Here is a 25405-nt window from a genome sequence, read left to right as displayed (position 1 = left end):
CAGGAACATGACAAAGATGACCACACTTGCTACTGTTGTTCAACAAAGTACCAGAAGTCCTAGCAACAGCAACAGCAATCAGACAACAAAAAGAAATAGAAGGTATTCAAATTGGCAAAGAAGAAGTCAAACTCATTATCTTCACAGATGACATGATACTTTGTATGGAAAACCCAAAAGACTCCACCCCCAAACTACTAGAACTCAAATAGCAATTCAGTAATGTGGCAGGATACAAAATTAATGTAGAGAAATCAGTTGCTTACTTATACACTAACAATGAAAATATAGAAAGGGAAATTAGAGAATTGATTCCATTTACTATAGCATCAAGAACCATAAGATACCTGGGAATAAACCTAACCAAATATATAAAGGATCTGTACTCGAGGAACTATGGAATACTCACGAAAGAAATTGAAGAAGACACAAAAAGATGGAAAAGCATTCCATGCTCATGGATTGGAAGAATAAACATTGTTAAAATGTCTATATTGCCTACAGCAATCTATACTTTCAATGCCATCCGGATCAAAATTCCACCAGCATTTTTCAAAGGGCTGGAACAAACAATCCTAAGACTTGTATGGAACCAGAAGAGACCCTGAATTGCTAAGGAAATGTTGAAAAAGAAAAGCAAAACTGGGGGCATCACGTGGCCAGATTTCAAGCTTCACTACAAAGCTGTGATCACCAAGACAGAATGGTACTGGCACAAAAACAACACTTAGACCAGTGGAACAGAGTAGAGAGCCCAGATATGGACCCACAACTATATGGTCAAATCATCCTTGACAAAACAGGAAAAAAATATACAGTGGAAGGACAGTCTCTTCAATAAATGGTGCTAGGAAAATTGAACAACTATGTATAGAAGAATGAAACTCAACCATTGTCTTACACTGTACACAAAGATAAACTCAAAATGGGTAAAAGACCTCAACATGAGGCAGGAATCTATCAAAATCCTAGAGAACAGAGGCAGTAACCTCCCCAACATCGGCCACAGCAACTTCTTTCAAGTCATGTTTCCAAAGGCAAAGGAAACAAAAGCGAGTACGAACTTTTGGGACTTCATCAAAATCAAAACTTTCTTCACAGCAAAGGAAACAGTCAACAAAACAAAGGAGAAGACGTTTGCAAATGACAATACAAAGGGCTGATATCCAAGATCTATAAAAAACTCCTCAAACTCAACACACACAAAACAGATAATCACGTCAAAAAATGGGCAGAAAACATGAACAGACACTTCTCCAAAGAAGACATACAAATAGCTAACAGACACATGAAGAGATGTTCATCATCATTAGCCATCAGGGAGATTCAAATCAAAACCACATTGAGATACTACCTTACACCAGTTAGAATGGCCAAAATAAAAAAAAAACAGTAAACAACAAGTGTTGGAGAGGATGGGGAGAAAGGGGAAGCCTCTCACACTGTTGGTGGGAATGCAAGTTGGTGTGGCCACTTTGGAAAACAGTGTGGAGATTCCTTAAGAAATTAAAAATAGAGCTACCCTATGACCCTGCAATTGCACTTCTGGGTATTTACCCCAAAGATACTGATGTAGTGAAAAGAAGGGGCATCTGTATCCCAAAGTTCATAGCAGCAATGGCCACAGTTGCCAAACTGTGGAAAGAACCAAGATGCCCTTCAATGGACGAATGGATAAAGAAGATATGGTTCCTATATACAATAGAATATTATGCTTCCATCAGAAAGGATGAATACCCAACTTTTGTAGCAACATGGACGGGACTGGAAGAGATTATGCTGAGTGAAATAAGTCAAGCAGAGAGAGTCAATTATCATATGGTTTTGCTTATTTGTGGAGCATAAGGAAGAACATGGAGGACACTGAGAGATGAGGAGAAATAAGTTGGGGAAAATCAGAGGGGGAGACAAACCATGACAGACTATGGATTCTGAGAAACAAACTGAGGGTTTTGGAGGGGAGGGGACTGGTAGGTACTAAGGGGGGCACGTATTGCATGGAGCACCAGGTGTGGTGCATAAACAATGAATTTTGGAACACACAGAAAAAAATTAAATTAAAAAAATAAAAATAAAGAGTTTATTTATTTGACAGAGAGAGCAAGAGAGCACAAAAAGGGGAAGCAGCAGAGAGAGAGGGAGAGCAGACTCCCTGCTGAGCAAGGAGCCCGATACAGGGCCCAACCCTAGGACCCTGGGATCATGTCCTGAGCTGAAAGCAGATGCTTAACTGCCACCCAAACACCCCTAAGAGTTAATTCTTAAAGCTAGAACACATTCCTGCAACATTACTAATAGTAATTTATTAAAAAATTTATAATCTATTAGGATTTAATTACATTCTCTCTACTTAAATTTAAGTATGAAATATGCTATATTAATCCTACTCATTTTTTAAGTTAATACACATTTTACATTCATTACTAATAATACACAATTATAGGTTTTTAATTCAATATCCAAGATGTGACCTGGATATCTAAGATGTGACCAGTACAGAATGTCCATATAGACTTCTTTTGTAAAGCTGTAACAGTAATAGCTCAATCTGTCTTAATTATAAAAATTCAGAAAATGAAACTATTCTCACCTCTTGATTGGCAGATGACATTTCAGCTATCAGTTGTCTTGTGGACAGAAAAGCCCTTCCTAAAATATGAAGCATTAGTAACACCATTCCATGTGGATCACTTATCGACCTAGGTTTTGCTATTCCCTTCCAGCTGGAATGGCCATGTACTCTCTTCTTTCTCTAAAAATGACCTTTCAATGTCTCCCAGTCCCTTTCACTGATTCTGCTTTACTTGACTTTTTTTTTTTTTTTAAGATTTTATTTATTTATTTGACAAAGATAGAGAAAGCAAGAGAGGGAACTCAAACAGGGGAAGTAAGAGAGGGAGAAGCAGGCTTCCTGCTGGCAGGGAGCCCAATGCGGGGCTTGAACCCAGGACTCTGGGATCATGATGTGCGCTGAATGCAGACACTTAATGACTGAGCCACCCAGGCACCCCCTTTTTACTTGACATTTTAAAATCTATTTATTCTTGGGGCACCTGGGTGGCTCAGTGGGTTAAGCCTCTGCCTTAGGCTCAGGTCCTGATCCCAGGGTCCTGGGATCGAGTCCCACATTAGGCTCCTTGCTCAGTGCAGAGCCTTCTTCTCCCTCTTCCTCTGCCTGCTGCTCCCTGCTTGTGTGCTCATTCTCTCTAATAAATAAAATCTTCTTTAAAAAAGTTTAAGAAAAAGAAAACCGATTTATTCTTTCATTCATTCAATCAATATTCACTGATTTCTAATTAAACGCAAGGCACTGTTCAAAATGCTGAGGTTACAAGATAAATAATACAAAAAGTCCCTTCTTTCATAAAGCTCTAATGATGGAGACATAAACAAACTAATATGTATGTATCATATCAAATAGTGGCAAGCACTATGTAAAAAAAATAAAACAAAATGAGAGAAAGTGCAGATACCTAGGGAAAAGGTATAGATCCATAGATGGATCTGGATGGTACTCTGCTAAGTGAAATAAGTCAGATGGAGAAAGAGAAATACCCTATGATTTCACTTAAATGTGAAGTCTAAAACCAAAAATGAAAAAACAAACAAACAAATATGGAAACAGAGTCATACAGAGTCAGAGAACAATCTGGTGGTTGCCAGAGAGGAGGGAAGTAGGGGGCTGAGGAAAGTAGGTGAAAGTGATTAAAAGGAACAAACTTCCGGGGCACATGGACAGCTCAGTCGGTGGAGCATGTTACTCTTGATCTCCGGATTGTGGGTTTAAGCCCCATGTTGGGTGTAGAAATTACTTAAAAATAAAATCTTAAAAAAAAAAAAGGAACAAACTTCCAGTTATAAAATAAGTCAAAGAGATGCATGGCATAAGGAATATAGTTAATAATATAACTTTGTATGGTGACAGAGGGTAGCTACATTTATCATGGTGATCACTCTGTAATTATATAAATGTTGAAGCATTATGTTGCACACCTGAAATTAATATGATATTGTATGTCAGCCATACTTCAAATGAATTAAAAAAAATAAACAACTTTATGTCATTCTATCCCTATAGCCAACCAAATGCTGAATTCTGAAGAATTAACCCATCCCTGAATTCATCCCCTAAACCACTTAACTAGTTGAGGCTTTTATCATCTTTCCCTTTAACTAACTGTAATAGCCTCCTAACATTTCTCCTGACCTCCAGCTCTCATCTTTTTTCCCCATCTCTTCCACTTTTCCCCCAGCGGGATCTATCTTCCATACTGCTGCCAAAGCTCTTTCTTCTTTCACGGTGCTTCCGCTTAAAAATCTTAAATGGTTCCTCATGATCTATAGCAGGGGATGGTAAACAACAGCCTATGGAACAAAAATGACCTGCCAGCTGTTATTGTAAATAAACTTTAATGTAATATAGTCACACTCACTTGTATACATATTGCCTATGGCTGCTTTTACACTACAGTGGTAGAACTGAGTATCTGTGATATGGACTGCAAATCGAAAAATATTTATTATCTGGCTATTTGCAGAAAAATTTTGCTGAACTGACCTACAGAACTAAGACAAATATCTTTAGAATGTTACCAATAATCTTTATATGAGATCACAATGGCCTTTCAGCATCTCTCCTTTATGTTTCCTACACACCAAAGCATGTAAGACCAGTTAGCAGACCAATAAACATTTCCCAATGTGCCAATTTTGTCAATCTGACTTTACACATGTCATTTTCCTTGCTCAGAATTCACAAAGTATTAATTTAAAAAATATTTTATTTAGTGTCCACTATGTTCCAGGTAGTGCTTTAAGCTCTAAGAAAAAACCACTGAGCAAAACAGTCCAATTCATGTTATCATGGAGCTAATGTTCCATCAAGATAAGACATAAAAAGCAAATGAATATATTTATGTCAGATGGTGAGTAACATGAAAAAAAATGAAACTGGAAGTGAGTAAAAGGGTTGTGGTAAGGGATGTAATTTCAAATGGAGAGGACAGAGAAGTCCTTAATAAGGTGACATTTGAATAAAGACGAGGAAAGAGTGAAGGAATCAAGCCATCTAAAGGAAATTTTCAGGAAAAAGGAAAAATAAAAACATAAATCTGGGAGGTTTGTTAGGACTCTCTGGCATCCTTTGAGATACAAGTCCAGTCTCACTCTATAAAGTGACTCACAACCTCACCTCCCCAGTCAGAATTATCTTATTATGCCACTTATCACTATCTAAGTTGTATTAAAAATAGTTTTAAATATACCTGTCTTTATCATCAGAAGGTATGTGAAATAAAGTGCTATGTTTACATTACCCTTTGATTCCAAGTGCTGTCTAATATATATTGCATGTGATAAATAATCAATAAATGCTGACTTAGGTATGTTTTTGAGGATTTTAGTTCAGTTGTCATAGGAAGTTTTTTGCCTAAAGGCAGGGAGCTAGATACTTATTTCCTAACTAAACCTGCTCTTCTGTGTTCTCTCCACACATGTCCAAGTCGAATTTAATTTCTCTCTCTGTCTTTCATCTTACAAGACCAATCAATTACCAGATGTCAACAGTTCTTACCTTCTAAACACGTATTAAATTCACCTACATTTCTCATCTACCATTGTCACTGCTGAGTTCAAGACTCCACTCTCTCATTATTTTAACAGCTTACTGATTGCTTCACTCTTGCTTATAGTGTAATATATCTTCAAACTCCAACCACAGTGTTCTCTTAAAACCACAAAATCTGCTCATGTCTCTTTTCTCCCCCAACCCAATGTCTCCTTACTGTCCCTAGATAAATTTCAGCCTCCTTACCAAAACTTATATGGCCCCTCATGTTAGGCCTTGGATTTCCTCTCCTCTCTTCTCTTCATGCTATAACTAGGAGCCCACATAGCCTTAATTATACTGAACTGCTGGGACTGTTTTATTGTCAGTATCTCTTCTAAGGAGTAAGTTCATTAGAGGCAATGGCTGTGTCTTATTTGGTACTCATATTACAACCAGGGCCTGACAATGTATAAATATAATTAAAATAAAAAGTTTAAAATTAAATATTATCTCAGGACTCCCTCAAACTTCTTACTCAAATTTTACTAAAATTCCAGCATAGGTTATTTTAGTACTCTATTATTGTCCTAAATTCTGGGGTTCTGGTGAAGCACGGTTCTCCAATAATGTTCATTTTAGATCCATGTACTATTGAGCTCCATTCTGAAATAATGAACCTAGGTGATATTTATGATTCCTTTCACTATTCAACCCTACATATTCATAATTTCTATGGGAGAGAAGGAAAAGAGTTTAAATTGAGCAAGTCTGATTGTACTTAATCATTAAATTAAATGTATTGACACTAAGGTCCCTGAAATGAGATTGTTGCCTCAAACCAGGGGAAAAATCAGTGACATGAACTGCATAGAAAAGCTTAGATATTTATGTAATATTTAGATGTGATTACCTAGTCAAATTAATTCAAATTTTATGAGTCCATGATTGGCTTCACAAAATTTGGCCATAAAAGCTCAGTATTTTGCACTTAAGTTTCTAAACTTAAGGTTGTTATTCAGAGAGAGAGAGAGAAAATGCACATGGGCTAGCACACAAGGGTGTGCTAGTGATACACAAAAGGGTGGAGGGGTGGGGGGGTGAGAGGTACAGTGCAGGGCAGAAGGAAAGGGAGAGAGAAGCTTAAGCAGGCTCTATCCCCAAGGCAGGGCCTGACCCTGGGCTTGATCTCCCAACCCTGAGATCATGACTTGAGCCAAAATCAAGAGTTGGATGATTAACTGACTAAGCCATCCGGGTACCCTTCAAGTGAGGTTATTATTTTTTTTTTTTAAAGATTTTATTTATTTATTTATTTATTTGACAGAGAGAAATCACAAGTAGACGGAGAGGCAGACAGAGAGAGACAGAGGGAAGCAGGCTCCCCGCTGAGCAGAGAGCCCGATGCGGGACTCGATCCCAGCATCCTGAGATCATGACCTGAGCCGAAGGCAGCGGCTTAAACCACTGAGTCACCCAGGCGCCCCTCAAGTGAGTTTTTTAAGACTTGGAACACCAAATCTGCTGGGGATTTTAAAATTATTATTTATCACAATGATCATTTACCAACCCAATTTTGGAACATCCTATTTCAATCTTCAAGAATGCCTATTATTGCTACTACCCATCAATATTTAAATGAAATACATCAGAAATATTGTTCTAAGCATACATGGCTTGATAGGAGCCATTAGCTACAAGTGGCTATTAAACACTTGAAATGTGGTGAGTCTAAATAGAGATGTGTTATTAAAAATAAGAAATACATACCAGATCTCAAAAGCAGTATGAAAAAAGAATGCAATATATCTAAGTAATAACTTTATATTGGTTACATGTTGAAATAACAGTATTTTGGATAACAAAATTAATTTCACATGGCTCTTTTCATGTTTTAAAATGTGACCATAAGAAAATTTAAAATTACACATGTGTCTGGCAATTGTGGCTTGCATAATTTTTTAAGCCTACTTTTTAAAAAAAAATTATTAATTTTAAAGAGAGAGAGAACAAGAAAGAGTGCAGGGTGAGGGGCAGAGGGAGAGGGAAAGAGAACTCAAGCAAACTCCAGGCTGAGCATGGAGCCCAAAGTGGGGCTCTATTTCACAACCATAAGATTAGGACCTGACCTGAAACCAAGAGTCAGATGCTCAACTGACTGCTCCACCCAGGCACCCCAAACAGCAGTAAGCCTGCTTAAAGAACTGATCAACACTTCTGAAAGCTTATCCAGACAGAATGAAAAGCATCATTGAGGGTCATATCTGATATGAAGCCACCAGTGATACACAAAAATACAAAATTAAATGATCCCCAGAACTCTAAAATGCTAAGTCATGCTAAAATTTAAAGACTGCTTTAGTAAAATGTAATAAAGTCTTTTTCTTTCCTGAAAAAATCATATTTTTATTTCTATTTCATAGGGATAACCATTATTTTTTAGTAAGTTATTCTGTGAGTATTAGAAGAAAGCAAGAATTAGGGTTTCTAAGATATTCAAGTTCCCCTTCAGTGCAAAAAGAGTTAAGTACTAAAAATGTTATCGTTATTATTTTCCCTGAAAAATTAATCTTCTATCTACTTCAAAACACTTCATTTTTTTAAAGACTTTTTTGGAAAGATTTTATTTATTTGACAGAGAATGCATAAGCAGGGGGAGTGGCAGAGGGAGAGAGAGAAGCAGACTCTCTGCTGAGCAAGGAGCCAGATGGGGGGCTTGATTACAGGACCTTGGGACTATGACCTGAGCCGAAGGCAGAAACTTAGCCAACTGAGCCACCCAGGCACCCCTAAAAATTTTATCTTTAAGTGATCTATACACCCAAAGTGGGGCTCAAACTTACAACCCTGAGATGGAGAGTTGCATGCTCTACTGACTGAGCCAGCCAGGCACCCCACAACACTTCATTTATGTAAAATGTTCGGAAAATATTTTAGAAAATGCATATCATATTCATCAAGCAACCTTGCTTTATTTATTTATTTATTTATTATATATTTTAGAATACACTCAATAAAGTATTCTCACCACCCATATTTCACTATCTTCAGTGTACTGTTTAACATCTTTCTTATTATTTCCAGAAACTCAGCAAGACAATACAAAAAGAGATCAGACTATAATTAATATGACTCCATCTGAAATGCAATGTTGTATATCTCAATGAAATAGTACTATAATGACTTAAAATGTGCTTTCTTATACATTTATTCTTATACATTATATTACTATAATAACTTTAATGTGCTTTCTAAGGTGTTAAAATGTAATAATTTTAAAAAGGCAAGATACAAGAAAAGAAGCAAGATTAAATACCTCCTCAGTTTTACAAGGACCATCTAGCCATGTGTAATAAGGCTCTTTAAATAGCATCTGGAACCATGTATTACATACTTTCCAAAGTACCTGACAAGTTTTAAGGACTAAATTAGTTAGCTATCAATATAAAAAATGTAATTTATCAATGTTCTACATACCCTACAGACATTTTGTGGTTTAAAAAAAAGGAGAATATACCTATTGGTTATAAGAGCAAGTAGGTTTTAGCAAATAGTCCTAAAGAAAATTTCTGTGCCTCTGAACATAATTAAATAAAATTCATAAATGAAACTATATTTTTATTCAGACCAAATCAACTTGATACTTAGAATTTAAATTTTTAACTTTTTCCTTAATCCTGTATTCTACTTCTTCATATAGATGCTTTATATAACACTGCCAGAAAGCCAGAAATTAAGTAGCACAATAGCAAGAATTGAAGTTCTATATTTGTCTTGTAGCTGGAGCTTTTTTATTAAAGTCTGCTGGGGCAATCAAAAGAATGTTAGAGGGGCGCCTGGGTGGCTCAGTGGGTTAAGCCACTGCCTTCGGCTCAGGTCATGATCTCAGGGTCCTGGGATCGAGTCCCACATCAGGCTATCTGCTCAGCGGGGAGCCTGCTTCCTCCTCTCTCTCTCTCTGCCTGCCTCTCTGCCTACTTGTGATCTCTCTCTGTCAAATAAATAAATAAATAAAAATCTTTAAAAAAAAAAAAAAAAAAAAAAAAAAGAATGTTAGATGGGGCACCTGGGTGGCTCAGTGGTTTGGGCTGCTGCCTTCGACTCAGGTTATGATCTCAGGGTCCTGGGATTGAGCCCTGCATCGGGCTCTCTGCTCCGCAGGAAGCATGCTTCCCTCTCTCTCTCTCTCTCTCTCTCTCTCTCTCTCTGCCTTGCCTCTCTGCCTACTTGTGATCTCTGTCTGTCAAATAAATAAATAAAATCTTAAAAAAAAAAAAAGAATGTTAGATGAATTTAAGTCTTTATTACTCGTGAAGGAATAAGAAAATTAGGAAGAAAGGTAAAGAAGTTCCTCTGGGTTTTATTTTTTACTTTTTAATGTTACAGCTGTTTTGTGTGCATTTTTAATTTTTTACCAAGTAGGGTATTTTAAGGTGTTTGGGAAAATTGAACCAGACTTGTGCTAACTGAAGAATCTTGAGAGAAAAAAGGCTAAGATTCAGAGGAAAAGAGATGACAGAACTACAAGGATCTATCATCTACACTTCTTATCTAACAAAGCATTAAGAAGAAATGTCTAGTACTCGGAGGTAGAAAGTTGAAGTTATACACTATCTGCTTATTATGGAACAGGAAAAAATCTTCAAATTCATAATTTTATTTTTGTTCTTATTGTTTTTTGGGGTTTTTTTTTGTTGTTTATTGTTTTCAATTTTAAGTACCAAACTTAAGTACACAGCTATAACTTGGTCTTGAGGTGCTTAACAAAGGAAAGAATTAACAAATGTTTTAAAAATCATATTTTCAATTTGACAACAAAAAAGTCAGGCTTATCACTGTTTTCATGTATCTATATCCCTTATTATGTCTCAAAAGAGTTAAGTAATTCAATAGTTTTAAGATTAGAAGAATTCAAAAATAATTATTAAATCTATTAGCTACTATGATTTACTGTTATCTAATTACCCATTTTTTTAAAAGATTTTATTTATTTATTTGACAGAGATCACAAGTAGGCAGAGAGGAATGCAGAGAGAGAGAGAGGAGGAAGCAGACTCCCTGCTGAGCAGAGAGCCCGATTCGGAAACCCTGAGATCATGACCTGAGCCGAAGGCAGCGGCTTAACCCACTGAGCCACCCAGGCGCCCACTAATTACCCATTTTTAAAGTAAGCGCTAGGCCCAAAGTGGGGATTGAACTCAGAGCCCTCAGATCAAGAGTCACATGTTCTACCAATTGACCCAGCCAGAAGTCCTCTACTGATGACTCTTAAAGAATATGATATATAATTTCAACATATCTCAGAATACATTATTTGCAATATGAAAAAAAAACCCTATAGATGTCCCAACATAAAAAGTTATTCTGCATATGATGTAATCTTCTTCAATAAAATACCTTTGATATAAGCAATGTTATGCTCTATTGTGAGATATATCATGTGAATACATTTTATAGTCTGCAAAGCATCACACCTAAAAGATATAATTATTATATTAAAGTTTTTAAAGGTACTCTATAGCAATATAAGCATTGGTAATGTAACTTTTCTTCTTTTAAACCCCAATATTTCTTATATAATGCCTATCATTTTCTTCCATATAGTATAAATATTTATAGAAGTCATATTTCTTTATGAGACGATAAGGAATTTCACATCCATAGGCGTATCTCATTATATTCAAGAGCATCTAACACAGTACCTAGCAGAAAGAGACAGTATGTCGTAAAATAAAATACTTCTGAGGGTGGAAGCAAAGATCTAGTAGGGATTAGGTTAGCTATAGTTTTTTATTTTTTTACAGTAGTGAACATATGTATAGACAGAACTCTTCTTTTCCCTCAATAACAGTGCAACCAAGCAGAGTCAGGTATGAATTTAAAATTAATAGCAAGTTAAAGATGATTACCTTACACAAAGAGACATGGGATCTTTAAAATAAAATGAAGCAAAATAAAATTAAATAAATTTAAAGGCTGAGAGTCTTCTCACAGCATTTTTCTGACTGTATTAATTTTATTTATTGAGTTTGCAATGACATTGAGCATGCTACCCTTATGTTCATACTACTCTATTTTTCCTTTAAAAATATTCCAAGGAGGAAAAAAAACAACCATTCTGTAACTAAAGAGAAAGAGACAGGGAGACATATGACAGGTAGAAACAGACAAAGAACAGAGAAGCAGAGACAGACAGACAGATTCTGTACAGTGGTTCTTGGCCATTTAATTAAAGCCTCAGCCTTTGAAGCTTCTCTTTAGTAAACAGTGCTACGCTGCAAGAGAGAAATTGTCAACATTCATTCAACAAAGAACACAATGGTATTGGTAACTTTAAAATGAAACATTTCTGTACCTTAATATCAGATGTATCACGCTGACAGTTTCGCCAAGCTCTGGAAATTGATGAAAAAGTTCGATCTGCATGATCAAATTTACCCCCTTGCAAATTGAGGAAATAAGTTGTGAAAGGTTCCTAAAAAATAAGCAATTAAAAAATCCATATGTTTCCTCATGTATAAAAATATGGTTTTTTAAATAAATCATTACATTTAGATACCTTAATGAATAATAGACTTTAGCCAACTAAATACAAACTAGGTACAGAATGGAAATTATATCTAAATTATTATATTAATGATTTTTAAATCATTATTGTTTCAGAAGAAATGTTTCCAAAATTTGGCATTTGTAACATTTTTCAGACTCTCTCCCTTTTCAGGAACAACTTATTTATAAAATTCAAACATAAATTACATTGTATTTTCTTCATAGTATAGGGAAATAGTCTAATATGTAATATTCCTATTATTATGGCTCAATATTTAATTTGTGATTAACAAAAGAAAAATGTTTGGGAGATTTAAAAGCCTCCTCTTAGTTAAAGAACACTTAAACACATATTAGTAGATAATTGCTTGAAATTAGCTAAGCACTATAAATTACTTCTAGGATTTATGTCTGCCTGTACTCTACTAACAAGCTTTAATTAATGATGTGCTGCTAATGCTTTCCCAAAGAAATTACTTTCTAGTAGATGAATCACCTTTCAATTTTACAGAAACATTTCTTGTTTAACCAATATATTATCAATACACAGTAGCCTTGGTGTAATCTACAGACATACTTTATTCCATTTGCATCAACTGAAGTTTCTAAAATATATGAATATATGCTATCTTAACAAAATCTTATTTAGTTCTTATTTTAATACACTATATTTCAAAATAACCTATGTTACAATTTAAGATCTGATGAGATATCAACCCTTTGAAGAGGCACATTTAAGAAAAATACTCATACTAATTCCAGGTGAAACATTTTTAAGGCTATTCTATAGTAACATGTTATCAAATACATACCAATGGGGTAAAGAGATATTTATAATTAGAGATCTAACCACTGAAAAAAAAAATTTAGCACTTAAAAAAGATGCTGACAACTTTCAATCACTGCATATTCTCCACAACATTGAATTTAGTCATTCATGGTTTATTACTCAAGTTGAACTTACTATTCTTAGCAGCCATGCAAGAACAAAACTTGCAGTTGAGTAATGAGTACCATAGTGGAACTTTGGAACTTGATCATCTTCCCATGATTCATAACGCTCTGCAAAGAATGCTGCTCTTTTTGGATTCAAAGCTCCTATTGGCTGCCAGTGTGGAAGAAAAACAAAACAAAACAAGAACACATAAATGTTATCAACTTTTATTTCTTTCTTCAAATGTCATCCTATCAGCAAGTGTGAAAGTCAATTTAAATATACACATACACTCCACTGAAGCTAAAAACATGGTGCTTTACTTTCAGAAAGTGGATGGAAATTTTTTTCCCAATGCAGATTAAACATGCACATGTAAATGGAGGGAAAAACCTGTCATTTCTCAGTGAGTCTAGTTTCTGTTGAATACAGGTTTTTAATCAGACCGTAACAAGTATTTTCATAAAGACAATTACATGAAGTGAATATTAGTTACATAATACTTTGGAAAGCACTTATAAAATCCTGTTTAGGTCATCAGAAGCAAGAACCAGAAACAGAATCTTGATGTTAGAGAATTAATTTACAATAGCTTCTGAAAAGAGGATGAAACAAAACTGGAAGGGAATGCAGAGTGCAAGGAACAGAAGGAGTGAAAAGGGGTTAAGTGTACATCTAGAAATTTCTACAAGCATGGATAAAAGCAGAATTTAGAGGATAAAAACTTCCCTGCCTGAAACCAATCAATCAAGTTTATGTGTGTGTATGTTGGGGAGGGGGGTTTATAATAATAGAAGGCAGATTACAAGCTTATACCAGAAAACGATACATTAGAGCAGAGGGCTGAAGAGCAGTACAGCGAAGTGTTGTGGAATGTGGGCTCACTGGAATAGTAATAATATGCAGTCTGAAGGTTGTTTTGGAAAATAAAATGAGTAATTACATGTAAAGTCCTACCAACCATGCCTGACAACATTCAATGAATGCTATTACTTTTAAGATTATCATTCAGAATTGGGGTCAAGTTTGAATAAAACAAGAGCCTGTAAAACCCTTAGAATATTGGGGCGCCTGGGTGGCTCAGAGGGTTAAAGCCTCTGCCTTCGGCTCAGGTCATGATCCCAGGATTCTGGGATCGAGCCCCGCATGGGGCTCTCTCCTTAGTGGGGAGCCTGCTTCCTCCTCTCTGTCTCTCTCTGCCTAATTGTGATCTCTCTCTGTCAAATATATAAATAAATAAAATCTTAAAAAAAAAAAAACCCTTAGAATATTACTTGGCATAAGGTAAGAGCTAAATAAATGTTAGCTGGTATTACTATTATTGCTGCACCTGTTGTTATTTAGGGGATACATGAATTTCATTAAAAAGCATGCAAAATTTTTTGTGATTATGCAAATGTTAAGGAAAACAGAGTATTAAAATTCTCAAAGGAATCTGAGGTCTCCAAGAATTTTAAAAACCACCTGCTTTAAGTATTAGCTCATTCTCATAAAACATTCTGATCTCTAGAAAATCTCTATTCCTTATTTGAAATATAATTACCATTTCACTGAAAAAAAAAGCTGACTTTCTTAAATGAGCACTTAGGAGTTAGTCACTTCATTTAAAAGAGAAAGAAAATATCTTAAATATCTTATTTATAGGGGGTATGCTAACCTGAAATAAATAACAAATATGGGTTTTAGAATAGATTTTTCTGAAATATTCTGTTAAAAATGAAGCAAAGTTAAACTAGTTTTTAAAATGCTTTTCATGTTAATATGTGATTTAAGGCAACATCTTAAATTCATCATTTTCACTATCTTTCTTAAATTAATTGTTAACTTTTTTGAAAACTATCTTTAGGACTGTCCCCTTTCTATAGCTTGGTTTGAATCAACATTTTATATTGTCTTTTTTTTAACTTTACAAGCAAATTCTTAAAAATCTTTTATCAATTACTATTTTAGACCAGTATCTCAGTATACCAATTTAAAATGCCATCTTTTAAAGCATTAGTTTCTGTACAGAAGAATTAAAGCTGGTGTACTAAATTTATGCCAGTTAAGAATGGAAGTGACTGCAAGAAATCTTTGTTACAGAATCAATTTGGAATGGGTTTAAATGTATTTTAGCTGTTGTCCCTAAACACTGAGCCATACAAAAGGAAAGAGTGAAGGAATAAAATCATTGGAAGACAAATTATGTGAATTAAAAATAGAATCAATGCTCCTTTTGTATAGTTCTGCAGCATATTAAGTATTCACTTTATCTGCTCCTATTTTTATTACTCTCAAAATGAGTATACCTCCAAAATCAATAGTTACAGAATCACGTTTCTTGAATATAATGCTAAAACCAATTAGGATTGATTTCACTAGCATCCGAGAAAAAAATGGCATCATGCAGAGATCCATATAGGTAGAACCCACAGTATTGATTCTAGCTGTTATTGTTACAGTTGGTTTCTGAAGCTTGCTATAGGACAGCTATCAAGACGTGCCACATTTATTTGTAAGCATATAAAAAAGAAGTCCCCAAATAAAAGAAGGTTAAAAAAAAAAAAAAACCAGTGGAGCTGGAGCTGTGCAATGACAATGATACACTATCAGCTTACTCAGAGAAGTTACAGTGGGAATACACACATTGAATTATACATTACGTGAAAGCACTGATTTATTGTGGTAATAACATCCACCTCATTAAAAGATTCTGCTTTGCTGCAGTTGGAAGGCTACATATTGTTTACTGCTATAAATTAATGGCAGTGCAAAGAAGACTGTGGAACCATCCTAACAATAGATCTGTAATGACAGTGCTGTATATCACAGCTTGCTCAGCAGCTTCATAATAAAATGGAGACAATGTATTGAGCTAATACATTCTACCATGCTGGCCTATATTTTTCTGACAACTGCTTTAAAAGATGAGCTGAATTCAACTATGTTATAAAGCTGCAAAACATTTAACTAAGCAAGAGTCAGGCATACACCAAAGTGCTTCATAGCATTTTTAAAACATTGTCTAAATCAGTATTTCAAGATGTTTATTCATCTTTGCAAAAGAACTAAAAATAAATGCTGTGGCTTCTCTTACTTATACAGTATATTAAGAGTAACAATTGGAGGACAATTCAGGAGGATGCACAGCAATATCTTCTACAGGGAGTTCTTTGTACAATTTAACTAGAAAAGCTTGATAGATTTTTTTTTTTTTACATCAGCAAACTAATTAAAGGAAGAAAAGTAAAAATACTGGTCATTTAAAATGGTCATAACTTCCTGAAAAAAATCAATAAAAAATAGGTATTGATTAGAGAGAGGTGCAATTCAAGGTCAGAACAAGGTAAAAAATAAATAGCTTTAGGATACAGAAAAGTAATTTTAAAAATTACAAAAAGCTAACAAATAATATTATATAAGTTTTTTTTTTAAATTTACAGAATAAAGCTTGAGTCACAACAGAATTAAAGTCATTCAGATAAAATAGAATGACTTAAAAATTAGAGTATCAGGACTAGTAACAGAAGCATTATGTTTGTAAAAAAAAATGGAAATAAGAACTTAGATTGAAGTAGGAAAAGACAAATAAAAGAAAAAAAGAACACCAAAACTCTTGAAAATCTACAAATAGGAAAAAAAAATCATTATTCCTAGTACATTCTTATCTCAGAAATAGCAAAACTGACAACTGTGGTAGAGTGATAAATATTCTGTTGCAGAAATACTAATACCTTCCAGAACATGATATGCAAAACAAAACTTTCTAAATCAGGTTTCTTAAGAGTATTGCAATAAAAAAAAAACATCTTTTTATTACCTTCTCTGAGAAGTAATTTTGCTAATTAGTAGAGAAACAAAAATACTGTGTGTGGAAATGCCCAGCTCAGTGCTTGGCACACAATAAATTATTCATGATAACATTTATTACTATTTTGCAGCTTATTTGAGGAATAACACTTAAGAAAAAATTACTAAATAAGCCTGATGAAATTAGTAGTCTTAGAAAAGAATGTAATTAAACATCATGATCTTCTAATGGTGTATACAGTACTGTGCATTACCTGTTATAAGCCTCACAGTACAAAGTAGTCCCAATAAACTGAATTACCCTTCCTCAAGAAAATAACCAAAAGCAAAATTACTTTTAAAAGTCCAAAGGGCATCCAAATGTTACTATGAAAAGCATATGAAATGTCAAGCAAATTACAACTATCTTCTACTACATCAATTAAAAACAAACAGTTTTGGATTCACAGACCCCTTCAAAGGCACATAACGGACTTTCTCATCTAATTACTAGTAAAAGTTGGATGTAAAAATAAATGACTTTTACAGCATTGATGCATTCTAAGTTTTTTTCTTTTTAAAATTTTAGGAACTCTTACCTGAAGTTATTTAATTAATACCCCCAGCACACCCTTTGCATTTTATAAGACATTATTACACATTCTCATGGTAAATATGTGAGCTAGCAATCCCTGTTTTAAAAATGAAGAAGTATTTTGAGTAACCTACTTCAAAGTCAACATAAATTTAGGAGACACAAATTCAGCACTCAAAAATCCAGTCTTGAGGTCATTTTATCTACTTAACACTGTTGTATTAATTACAAATTGTTTCTTCTAATTTCAACAATTTCTTATGTTTTCATTTTTCAAATACAAGATTTATTTAATCGGTTGGCATAAAGTCTAATAATATATGTAAAGTGCTTAGCAGAGATCCTGGCACAAAGAAAGTACTTCACAATCGTAGCTGCCATCAGTGTTATTGTAACCCTTCTTACCACCATGACTGACATAAATCCTTCTTCCTTTTGAGATTAATATATGAACTGTTCTAAGTTATACCAACTCTTCAGAAGTTCCTAAATGATTATAGTTACTAAGAAGAAAGCCAAAGTAAATTGGCAAGGAATCTCACAAATTCAACAAAGCAGAGATTTGCTTAAGTTAACAAACTTCTCTTTTAAAACCCAAGTCTCAAAAGAGTTTTTTTGTTTGTTTGTTTTGTTGTTTTTTTTACATCTTTTTGTGAAGGCCTTCTTTGGAAAATCATTAGATCCAAACATCTCGAGGATGAGATGCAGAAGAAAGGATTGAAGAAAAAGTAAAGGATCATTCTGGTGCATAAAATACAGAAATAGGGCCTTCGGAAACACTGAAGGATAGGGTATCATAAAAGATATATTTTGTCGTTATAAGGGAGTGGTGAAGAGATGTCAAAATTAAAAAGGGGCTCAGGAAGGGGAGGTAAAAGAACACAACAATTTTTAGGATCTTGCTTAGGATCTGGATGACTAATCTAAATCTATCTCCAATCTCATCTTCATTTGGTATGATTAGGAAACTGGAAACCTCTTTTAATTCTATGACTACACTTAAAGCCTGTCCTACAGCATTTAAGAGGTCATGTGCAAGAGACATTTTATATATATTTTTTTCCTGTAAGTAGGATAGGCCTATAGACACTGAAAGAGGGCTACTGCAAAATAAGGGATTAAAAACTAGCAAGGAAAATATAACAAGATGGTTGAACTCCATGTTACAGAAATCCAATGTTATATGTTATAAAAATGCCAGATTAAAGGACGGAACATTAATTAAAAGGTATCTAATAATTCATGAATGGATTAAACCAAAAAACTTCAAATTCAGAGGATGAAAGGGAATGGATTATTGGCAAATTTGATATCATAAAAGATGATAATTTCTGATTACAGAACAGTGATCTGGTTTGAAAGATTACAAGAAATAAATAACATACAGATTAAAGGGTCCCCTCTATCTGATGACAATGCTACTATGTATTGGATTTAAGTGAAGGTTCTAAGACTCTGACATAAGCTACTTCATATTCTCATCAACCCCTTAATATAAACCTATTAGCATTCCTAATTTTTGGCAAAGCAATTGAGTCAGAGAAGTTAAATGACAATTAATGACTGGCTACCGAAACAGTGGCAGGGGCAATATTTAGAACCAACTTTATAACTAAATTGACCAGCAAATCCTAGAATGATTTGGGTTGTATGGATTGATAAAAATGCTGATGCTGATTTTGCAAAGTCATTGGAATCCTTTCGTGGGAGGTTTAGCTTAAATATCCTTTTGAAAATGTGCTACTACATTTTTATCCCTACTTATCTAATGTGTATAGGTATCACTTCAGCAGAAGTTTTCATATCTGAACAAACAAACAAAAAATATCTTGCTTGGGGCACTGAAAGATGCTTTGCACAAACAGCTTTAAAAAAAAAAAAAAGGTGAACAGGGGCGCCTGGGTGGCTCAGTGGGTTGGGCCGCTGCCTTCGGCTCGGGTCATGGTTTCGGGGTCCTGGGATCGAGTCCTGCATCGGGCTCTCTGTTCAGCGGGAAGCCTGCTTCCCTCTCTCTCTCTGCCTGCCTCTCCGTCTACTTGTGATTTCTCTCTGTCAAATAAATGAATAGGGTCTTTAAAAAAAAAAAAGGTGAACAAAAAGGAAAATATTGTCCCCAAAGTTCATGGTTTTACTTTTTGCTTAACTTCTGTATTTATACATCCATATCCATGAACCCAATAAGAGCCTTAAAATTCTCTGTGGGGTGCCTGCGTGGCTCAGTGGGTTAAAGCCTTTGCCTTTGTTTCAAGTCATCAGAGTCTGGGATCGAGCCCCACATCTGGCTCTCTGCTCAGCGGGGAGCCTGCTTCCTCCTCTCTCTCTGCCTGCCTCTCTGCCTATCAAATAAATAAATAAATAAATCTTAAAAAAAAAAATTTTCTGTGCTGCTAAAGCTTTTTAAAGAAGCCACTGAATTTTATTCTGTTTTTTCACCACCTGCCTTCTTCCCCCACCGCCAAGAGAAGAAAATAAATGGATAGTCTCTGTCATTTAAGCAATGTTGCCACTGTTAGGGGGTGCAGTACTATTTTGTGTCAGTTGTAGCAGCTCTTTTATCTAAATGACAAGTATAACAAACAGCCTGATCAGCATTTTTACTCAACCTTGGCTTTTAGGGTATTTTGTCATATGCTATATATGGCTGAAATGGTTTGGCACTTATCTTCACACACTCTACATTTTATTTAATATTGTCAAGAAAAAAATTTCATTGGCACACTACTGTGGCTTTTAGAGTTAACAAATAAGCACTTTTGTTTTCAAGTACCAGAGCAGTTTTTAATCCCTTGAAAACACACTTTCTTGCAAGTGGTGTTAAACATATACCTACTATACTATTTCAATTTAACAAACACAGCCTAGGAAAAAGCAAATATTCCACTTTACTTATCGCGCCTATGTAGAATCTAAATCATTTCAAATGCTCACAATGGTAGATTTAGTAGCCTCTGCAATTCTATGTTCTTCAGCTACAGCTTATATTACATGATTTTTACTACAGGTTTTTACCTGAATTTGAGAAAGGCACAGAAATTGATTAAAATAATCTGATAATCCAATGGCAATGTTAAATTAAATGCCTAGAAGGAAACCCTCCCCCGCCACCAAAAAAACAAAAACAAAACACCAATTTTAACAATCCAAGGCCAAAGGAAAAAAAAATAGTTTCAGCAATTATGAAAATGATATACACCAAAGAGGCTCAAGGCTGATATAATAAAACCTATTCATTTTCAGAAAGATTCATCTCACCACTTAAAGAAACAGTTAAAACCATTAACATCAGGCGTTCCAGTCCAAGATGATGACATAAGAGGTTCCTGAGCTCATTTCCTCCGATGGACAAACTAAATCTACAGTTACACACATATCAGTTCCCTCTTGAAGAAAGCCTATAACTAGCAGAGCTACATTATCAGACAACAAGAAAATACGCACATAGTAACAGGTAAAGGCTGTGCACACTGTTGCCATAAATCCCACCTCCAACATAGTAGCGTCCAATTGGGAAGAAACTCAAAACTCACAACTTCTTGAAGACTGAAGATTTTTGGACCCAACATCCAGCACCCCAATTAAGACTTCCACCTGTGAGAGAGGCCCTCCAGAACACCTAGCTCTGAAAGCCAATGAGGTTCACATCCATGAGACCATAAGACAACAGCAAAACCAAACCAAAATCGCACAGTTCTACACTAGCTCAGGAGACTCAGCTTAACTATCCCCCAGTGCTCAGTGCTGAGACAGCAGAGAGAAATGCCAGTTTCCCAGTCCTTCCTTGAAAGAGGTCTAGTTGCACATCTTAAAAGCTGCAGCCTGAGTGTCAGGATCCTAACTTAACACACATCTAAGAAGTGCAATCCTCCCCTGCTACCAGAGAAGCCAGCAGACACTACCTCTGCATTTTTCCTTTAGCCCTCTCCAAATCACCAATATCTCCCTGGAAAGAGCTTGTGCACAGGACTGGCACTTCTGCTTTCATGGCTGCCACCTAGAAGATGGATCCCTTGGTCACCCAGTTCACATGGCCATTGGGGCTTCTGTTCACAAGGTCCCACAGGACTGCAGCACACAAAGAGTTTTTTAAAAGGCTATCATCGCCCCCACCCCCACTCCCTACCAGGGCTCAATGTCCAGCTCCCAGTCTTCCCCTAAAAGAAGTCTACTTGCAAACTTTAAAAAGCTGCTGCCAGAGCCTCTGGCTTCCAATCAGCTTGCACCTACTGCTGACTGAAACCCTCAACTTTGGGATATTCACAGGTCTTAGCACACTCTCAATGACTGGGAGCCACAAAGAACATAGAAGGTGGTTTGGACAATCAGAAAGTTTCGAGATAGAATGTAACTTGGTATTAAGGAGGACAAGCACAAATACCACCCACTTCCCCTAATCTCACTCTTAAAATGAATCAAAACCCTTAGGCTGATAGGGGAGGAATACCAAATGCTCTCATCCCAGAACCTGGAAGAGAGATAAGACATTCTATATTACCAGAGGACCAGACAAAAATCTACTGCTTCTGGGGTAGAATAAAAGCAAAAGCCCTTTTACTTAGGAGAAAGGGAAAAAACCCTCTTTGAGCCAGGGTTCTGTACTGATATAAAGGAGAGGTCTGCTACTACTGGGAGAGGGACAAGAAAACCTCTCATGCCTGTGACCTGCCACAGACACAAGGCAAAGTCTGGATGTCATGCAGGGTACAGACAAGAAGGATGAGAAGGCCCACTGAGAAGACCCCGCAAGGTCTGCTTAAGAGTGATGATGGTTGGGGTGCCTGGGTGGCTCAGTGTGTTAAAGCCTCTGCCTTCGGCTCAGGTCATGATCCCAGGGTCCTGGGATCGAGCCCCGCATCGGGCTCTCTGCTCAGCAGGGAGCCTGCTTCCTCCTCTCTCTCTGCCTGCCTCTCTGCCTACTTGTGATCTCTGTCAAATAAATAAATAAAATCTTAAAAAAAAAAAAAAAGAATGATGCTGGTTCAGAATGAAGGAATTCCCCTACCCCGACCATAAGCCTGGTACTGAGTATCAAGCAACAGCAATCTACTCATGGGGAAAGGAAAGAAAGTAGAGAGAAGTCCTCAGTGCCACAGGCATAGAGGATCTGCCAGAGAGTGGAACAGAAACAGCGAGACAAAATCTCTAGGACCCTAGGATCCATACTAAGGACAAATTCAAATGGAAGGAATGGAGGAATTTGTGAAGTCTGTGCTGTGCTTAAAGTAACAGTGATGATAAGAAACCCAATTGAGCTCACCTATTGCCTGGATTGACTGAACTCCCCACACAAATTGTCTGACCTACAAAAAAGCACCCACAGTTCTGGGCATAAAATAGTATTCATATCCCAGTCTCTACTGATATTAAACCAAAAATTATGAGATGCTTAAAATACTAAGAAAAAAAATGACCTACTGTGAAGAGACAAAGCAATCAAAAGAACTATTCTCAGAGAGAATGCAGATGTTAGAACTATCAGAAAGGTTATTTAAAGTAACTACAATTCACATGCTAGAAAATCTAGGGGAAAAGGTGGAAAACTTACATGAACAGGTGGGAAATTTCAGCAGAGCAGGAAACTATAAAAAAAAGAATCAAATATAAATGCTAGAAACAAAAGAAAAAAAAATCAGAGGATAATTCTTTTGATGACCTTAAATGCAGACTGGACACAGCTATGGGGGAAAAAAAAAACACGTAAATTTTAAGGTAGAGTAACAGAAAAAGATAACTACAAGTAATAAAATAATGCTGTCATGGCTATATTAAGATCAGAAAAAGTAGCCTTCAGAACACGGAATATAAAGAGTTACATTACATAATGATAAAGGGATCCATTTATCCAGAAATCATAAAAATTTAAAATTGTTTCCTAGGATTCCTGTAACAAAGTACCACAAACTGAGTGGCTTAAAACAACAGAAATCTATTGTCTCACAATTTTGGAGTTTAAAAGTTCAAAATCAAGTTGTTGGCATAGCCATGTTCTCTTTGAAGCCTGTAGAGGGAAGATGCTTCCTTGCCTCTTCCAGTTTCCTGGATCCCAAGGTGTTCCCTGGGCTTGTGGCAACAGAACTCCAATCCCTGTCTCCATCATCACATGGTATTCACTCCTAATGTCTGTCTTAACGCGGTGCCTTAGTTTTCTTGTAAGGGCACCAGTCATATTGGATTTGGGCCCACCCCAATGGCCTCAGTTTAACTTGATTACATCGGCAAAGTCCCTCTTTACAAATAAGGTCACATCTATAGGTACCTCCTTCCTTGTGAGATGTCAATATATTGTTTTGGGAGACACAATTCAACTCATAACATGTACCCCAAAACAAATGATTCACATACATAAAACAAAAATGGACAAAAATGAAAAAATATATAGACAAATCTAAATCATAATTGGAGACATCAATACTACTCCCTTCGTCTCTCAGTAACCAACAGAACAAGCAGAAAATCAGCAAAGAAATCTAAGATATGAACAACACTGTCAACCAATTTTATCTAACTGGTTGTAAATGACATGTATAGAACACTTAACCTAACACAGAAGAAGCATTTTTTTCAAGTACACATGGAACATTAACTAACACAGACCATGTTCTGGGCCATAAACCAAATTTCAACTAATTTTAAAAACTGAAAATCATACAAAGTATATTCTCCAGTCATAATGGAATCAAACTAGAAATCAACAAGAGAAGGATGTTCTCTCCAAACCTGTGGAAATTAAACAACACTCTTCTCAGTAATCCATGGGTCAAAGAGAAAATCACAAGGAAAATTAGAAAAAATTTTCAATGAAATAAAAATGAAAACACAATATACAAAAATTTGTTGGACCTTGTAAATCAGTGTTGAGAAAAACACGTAGCATTAAGTTTTTTACATTAGAAACAAAAAGAGATCTCAAATCAATAGGTTAAAGCTTCCACCTTAGAATACTAAAAAAGAAGAGGAATTAAATCCAAATCAAAAAGAATAGTAGACAAAGTAAAGATCACTGAAACTGAACAAGAAAAAGCAATAGAAAAATAAACAAAATCCATAGACAGGCTGATCCAGAGGGGGTGGTGGGGTGGGGGGGGAGAGGGCGAGAAAGAAAAAGAAAACTACCAAAATCAAGAATAAAAAATGAAATAAGTAAAATCTGCTAGTCAGACTACCAAAATTCATTCGATAACAGAAAGATAATATGAATAGCCCTTAATCTATGAACTTAATTTGAAGTTTTAAAAAAAAACCTTCCCAGAAATAAAACTCCTGGCCCAAATGGTTTCAATGACGAATTCCACTAAAACTTAAAGGATGAAATAACTTCTACACCATCTTTTCCAGGAAACAGGGTAAGAAGGAATAACTTTAAAGCTGATTTTGTTCTGCCAGCATTACCCTGATGTCAAAACTAGATAAGGACATTACAGACAAATATCCTTCATGAACACAGATGCAAAAATTCTTTGGCAAATATTAACAAATCAAATTCAAAAAAATAACACATCAATGATCAAGTATGATTTATCTCAGAAATGAATCCCAAATCAACTAGTATAAAATTTACCATTCTAACAGACTAAAAAAGAAAAACTATATGATTATCCTCAGAAAAAGTATCTGATAAAATTCAATATTCAATGATAATGAAAATTTTTAACAAACTAGAAACAGAAGGAAACTTCCTCAACCTGATAAAGGGCATCTATGAAAAACCTAGTGGCTAATATACAAAATGGTGAAAGAATGAATACTTTTCCCCTAAGACCAACGGCAAGGCATTCTCAGCACTTGTGGTCAACACTGTATAATCCAGTAAGTATTCACTCAGAGATGATATATTCATTAATGCACGAAGTCCCAAAAACTCTAGCAAGGTTGCAAAATTCAGTCTAGCAAGGTTGCAAAATACAAGATTGATGTATAAAATTTAATTGTGTTTCTGTATCAAAAAATAATAACTGAAAGTGAAAATTTTATAACTCTTAAAAAACATGAAATTTAAAGGGAAGTTAACAGAGTATAT

General features: G+C 35.4%; 1 protein-coding gene across 4 annotated transcripts in view; it reads right to left on the bottom strand.

Moving 5' to 3' along the window:
- LRBA (LPS responsive beige-like anchor protein) overlaps nucleotides 1–25405 on the bottom strand; it is a 742234-nt gene that overhangs the window by 167275 nt on the left and 549554 nt on the right. For all 4 annotated transcript variants that reach the window (XM_059175618.1, XM_059175627.1, XM_059175636.1 and 1 more), the window contains exons 45-46: nucleotides 13059–13199; nucleotides 11901–12020 (exon numbers count right to left, since the gene is read on the bottom strand). In XM_059175618.1, coding sequence (XP_059031601.1) covers nucleotides 11901–12020; nucleotides 13059–13199 — 261 coding nt within the window. The remainder of the gene's footprint in view (nucleotides 1–11900; nucleotides 12021–13058; nucleotides 13200–25405) is intronic.

Source organism: Mustela lutreola, chromosome 1, assembly GCF_030435805.1.
Source record: "Mustela lutreola isolate mMusLut2 chromosome 1, mMusLut2.pri, whole genome shotgun sequence".
Taxonomy (NCBI): domain Eukaryota; kingdom Metazoa; phylum Chordata; class Mammalia; order Carnivora; family Mustelidae; genus Mustela; species Mustela lutreola.
This window is presented reverse-complemented; position numbering and strand designations above follow the sequence as displayed.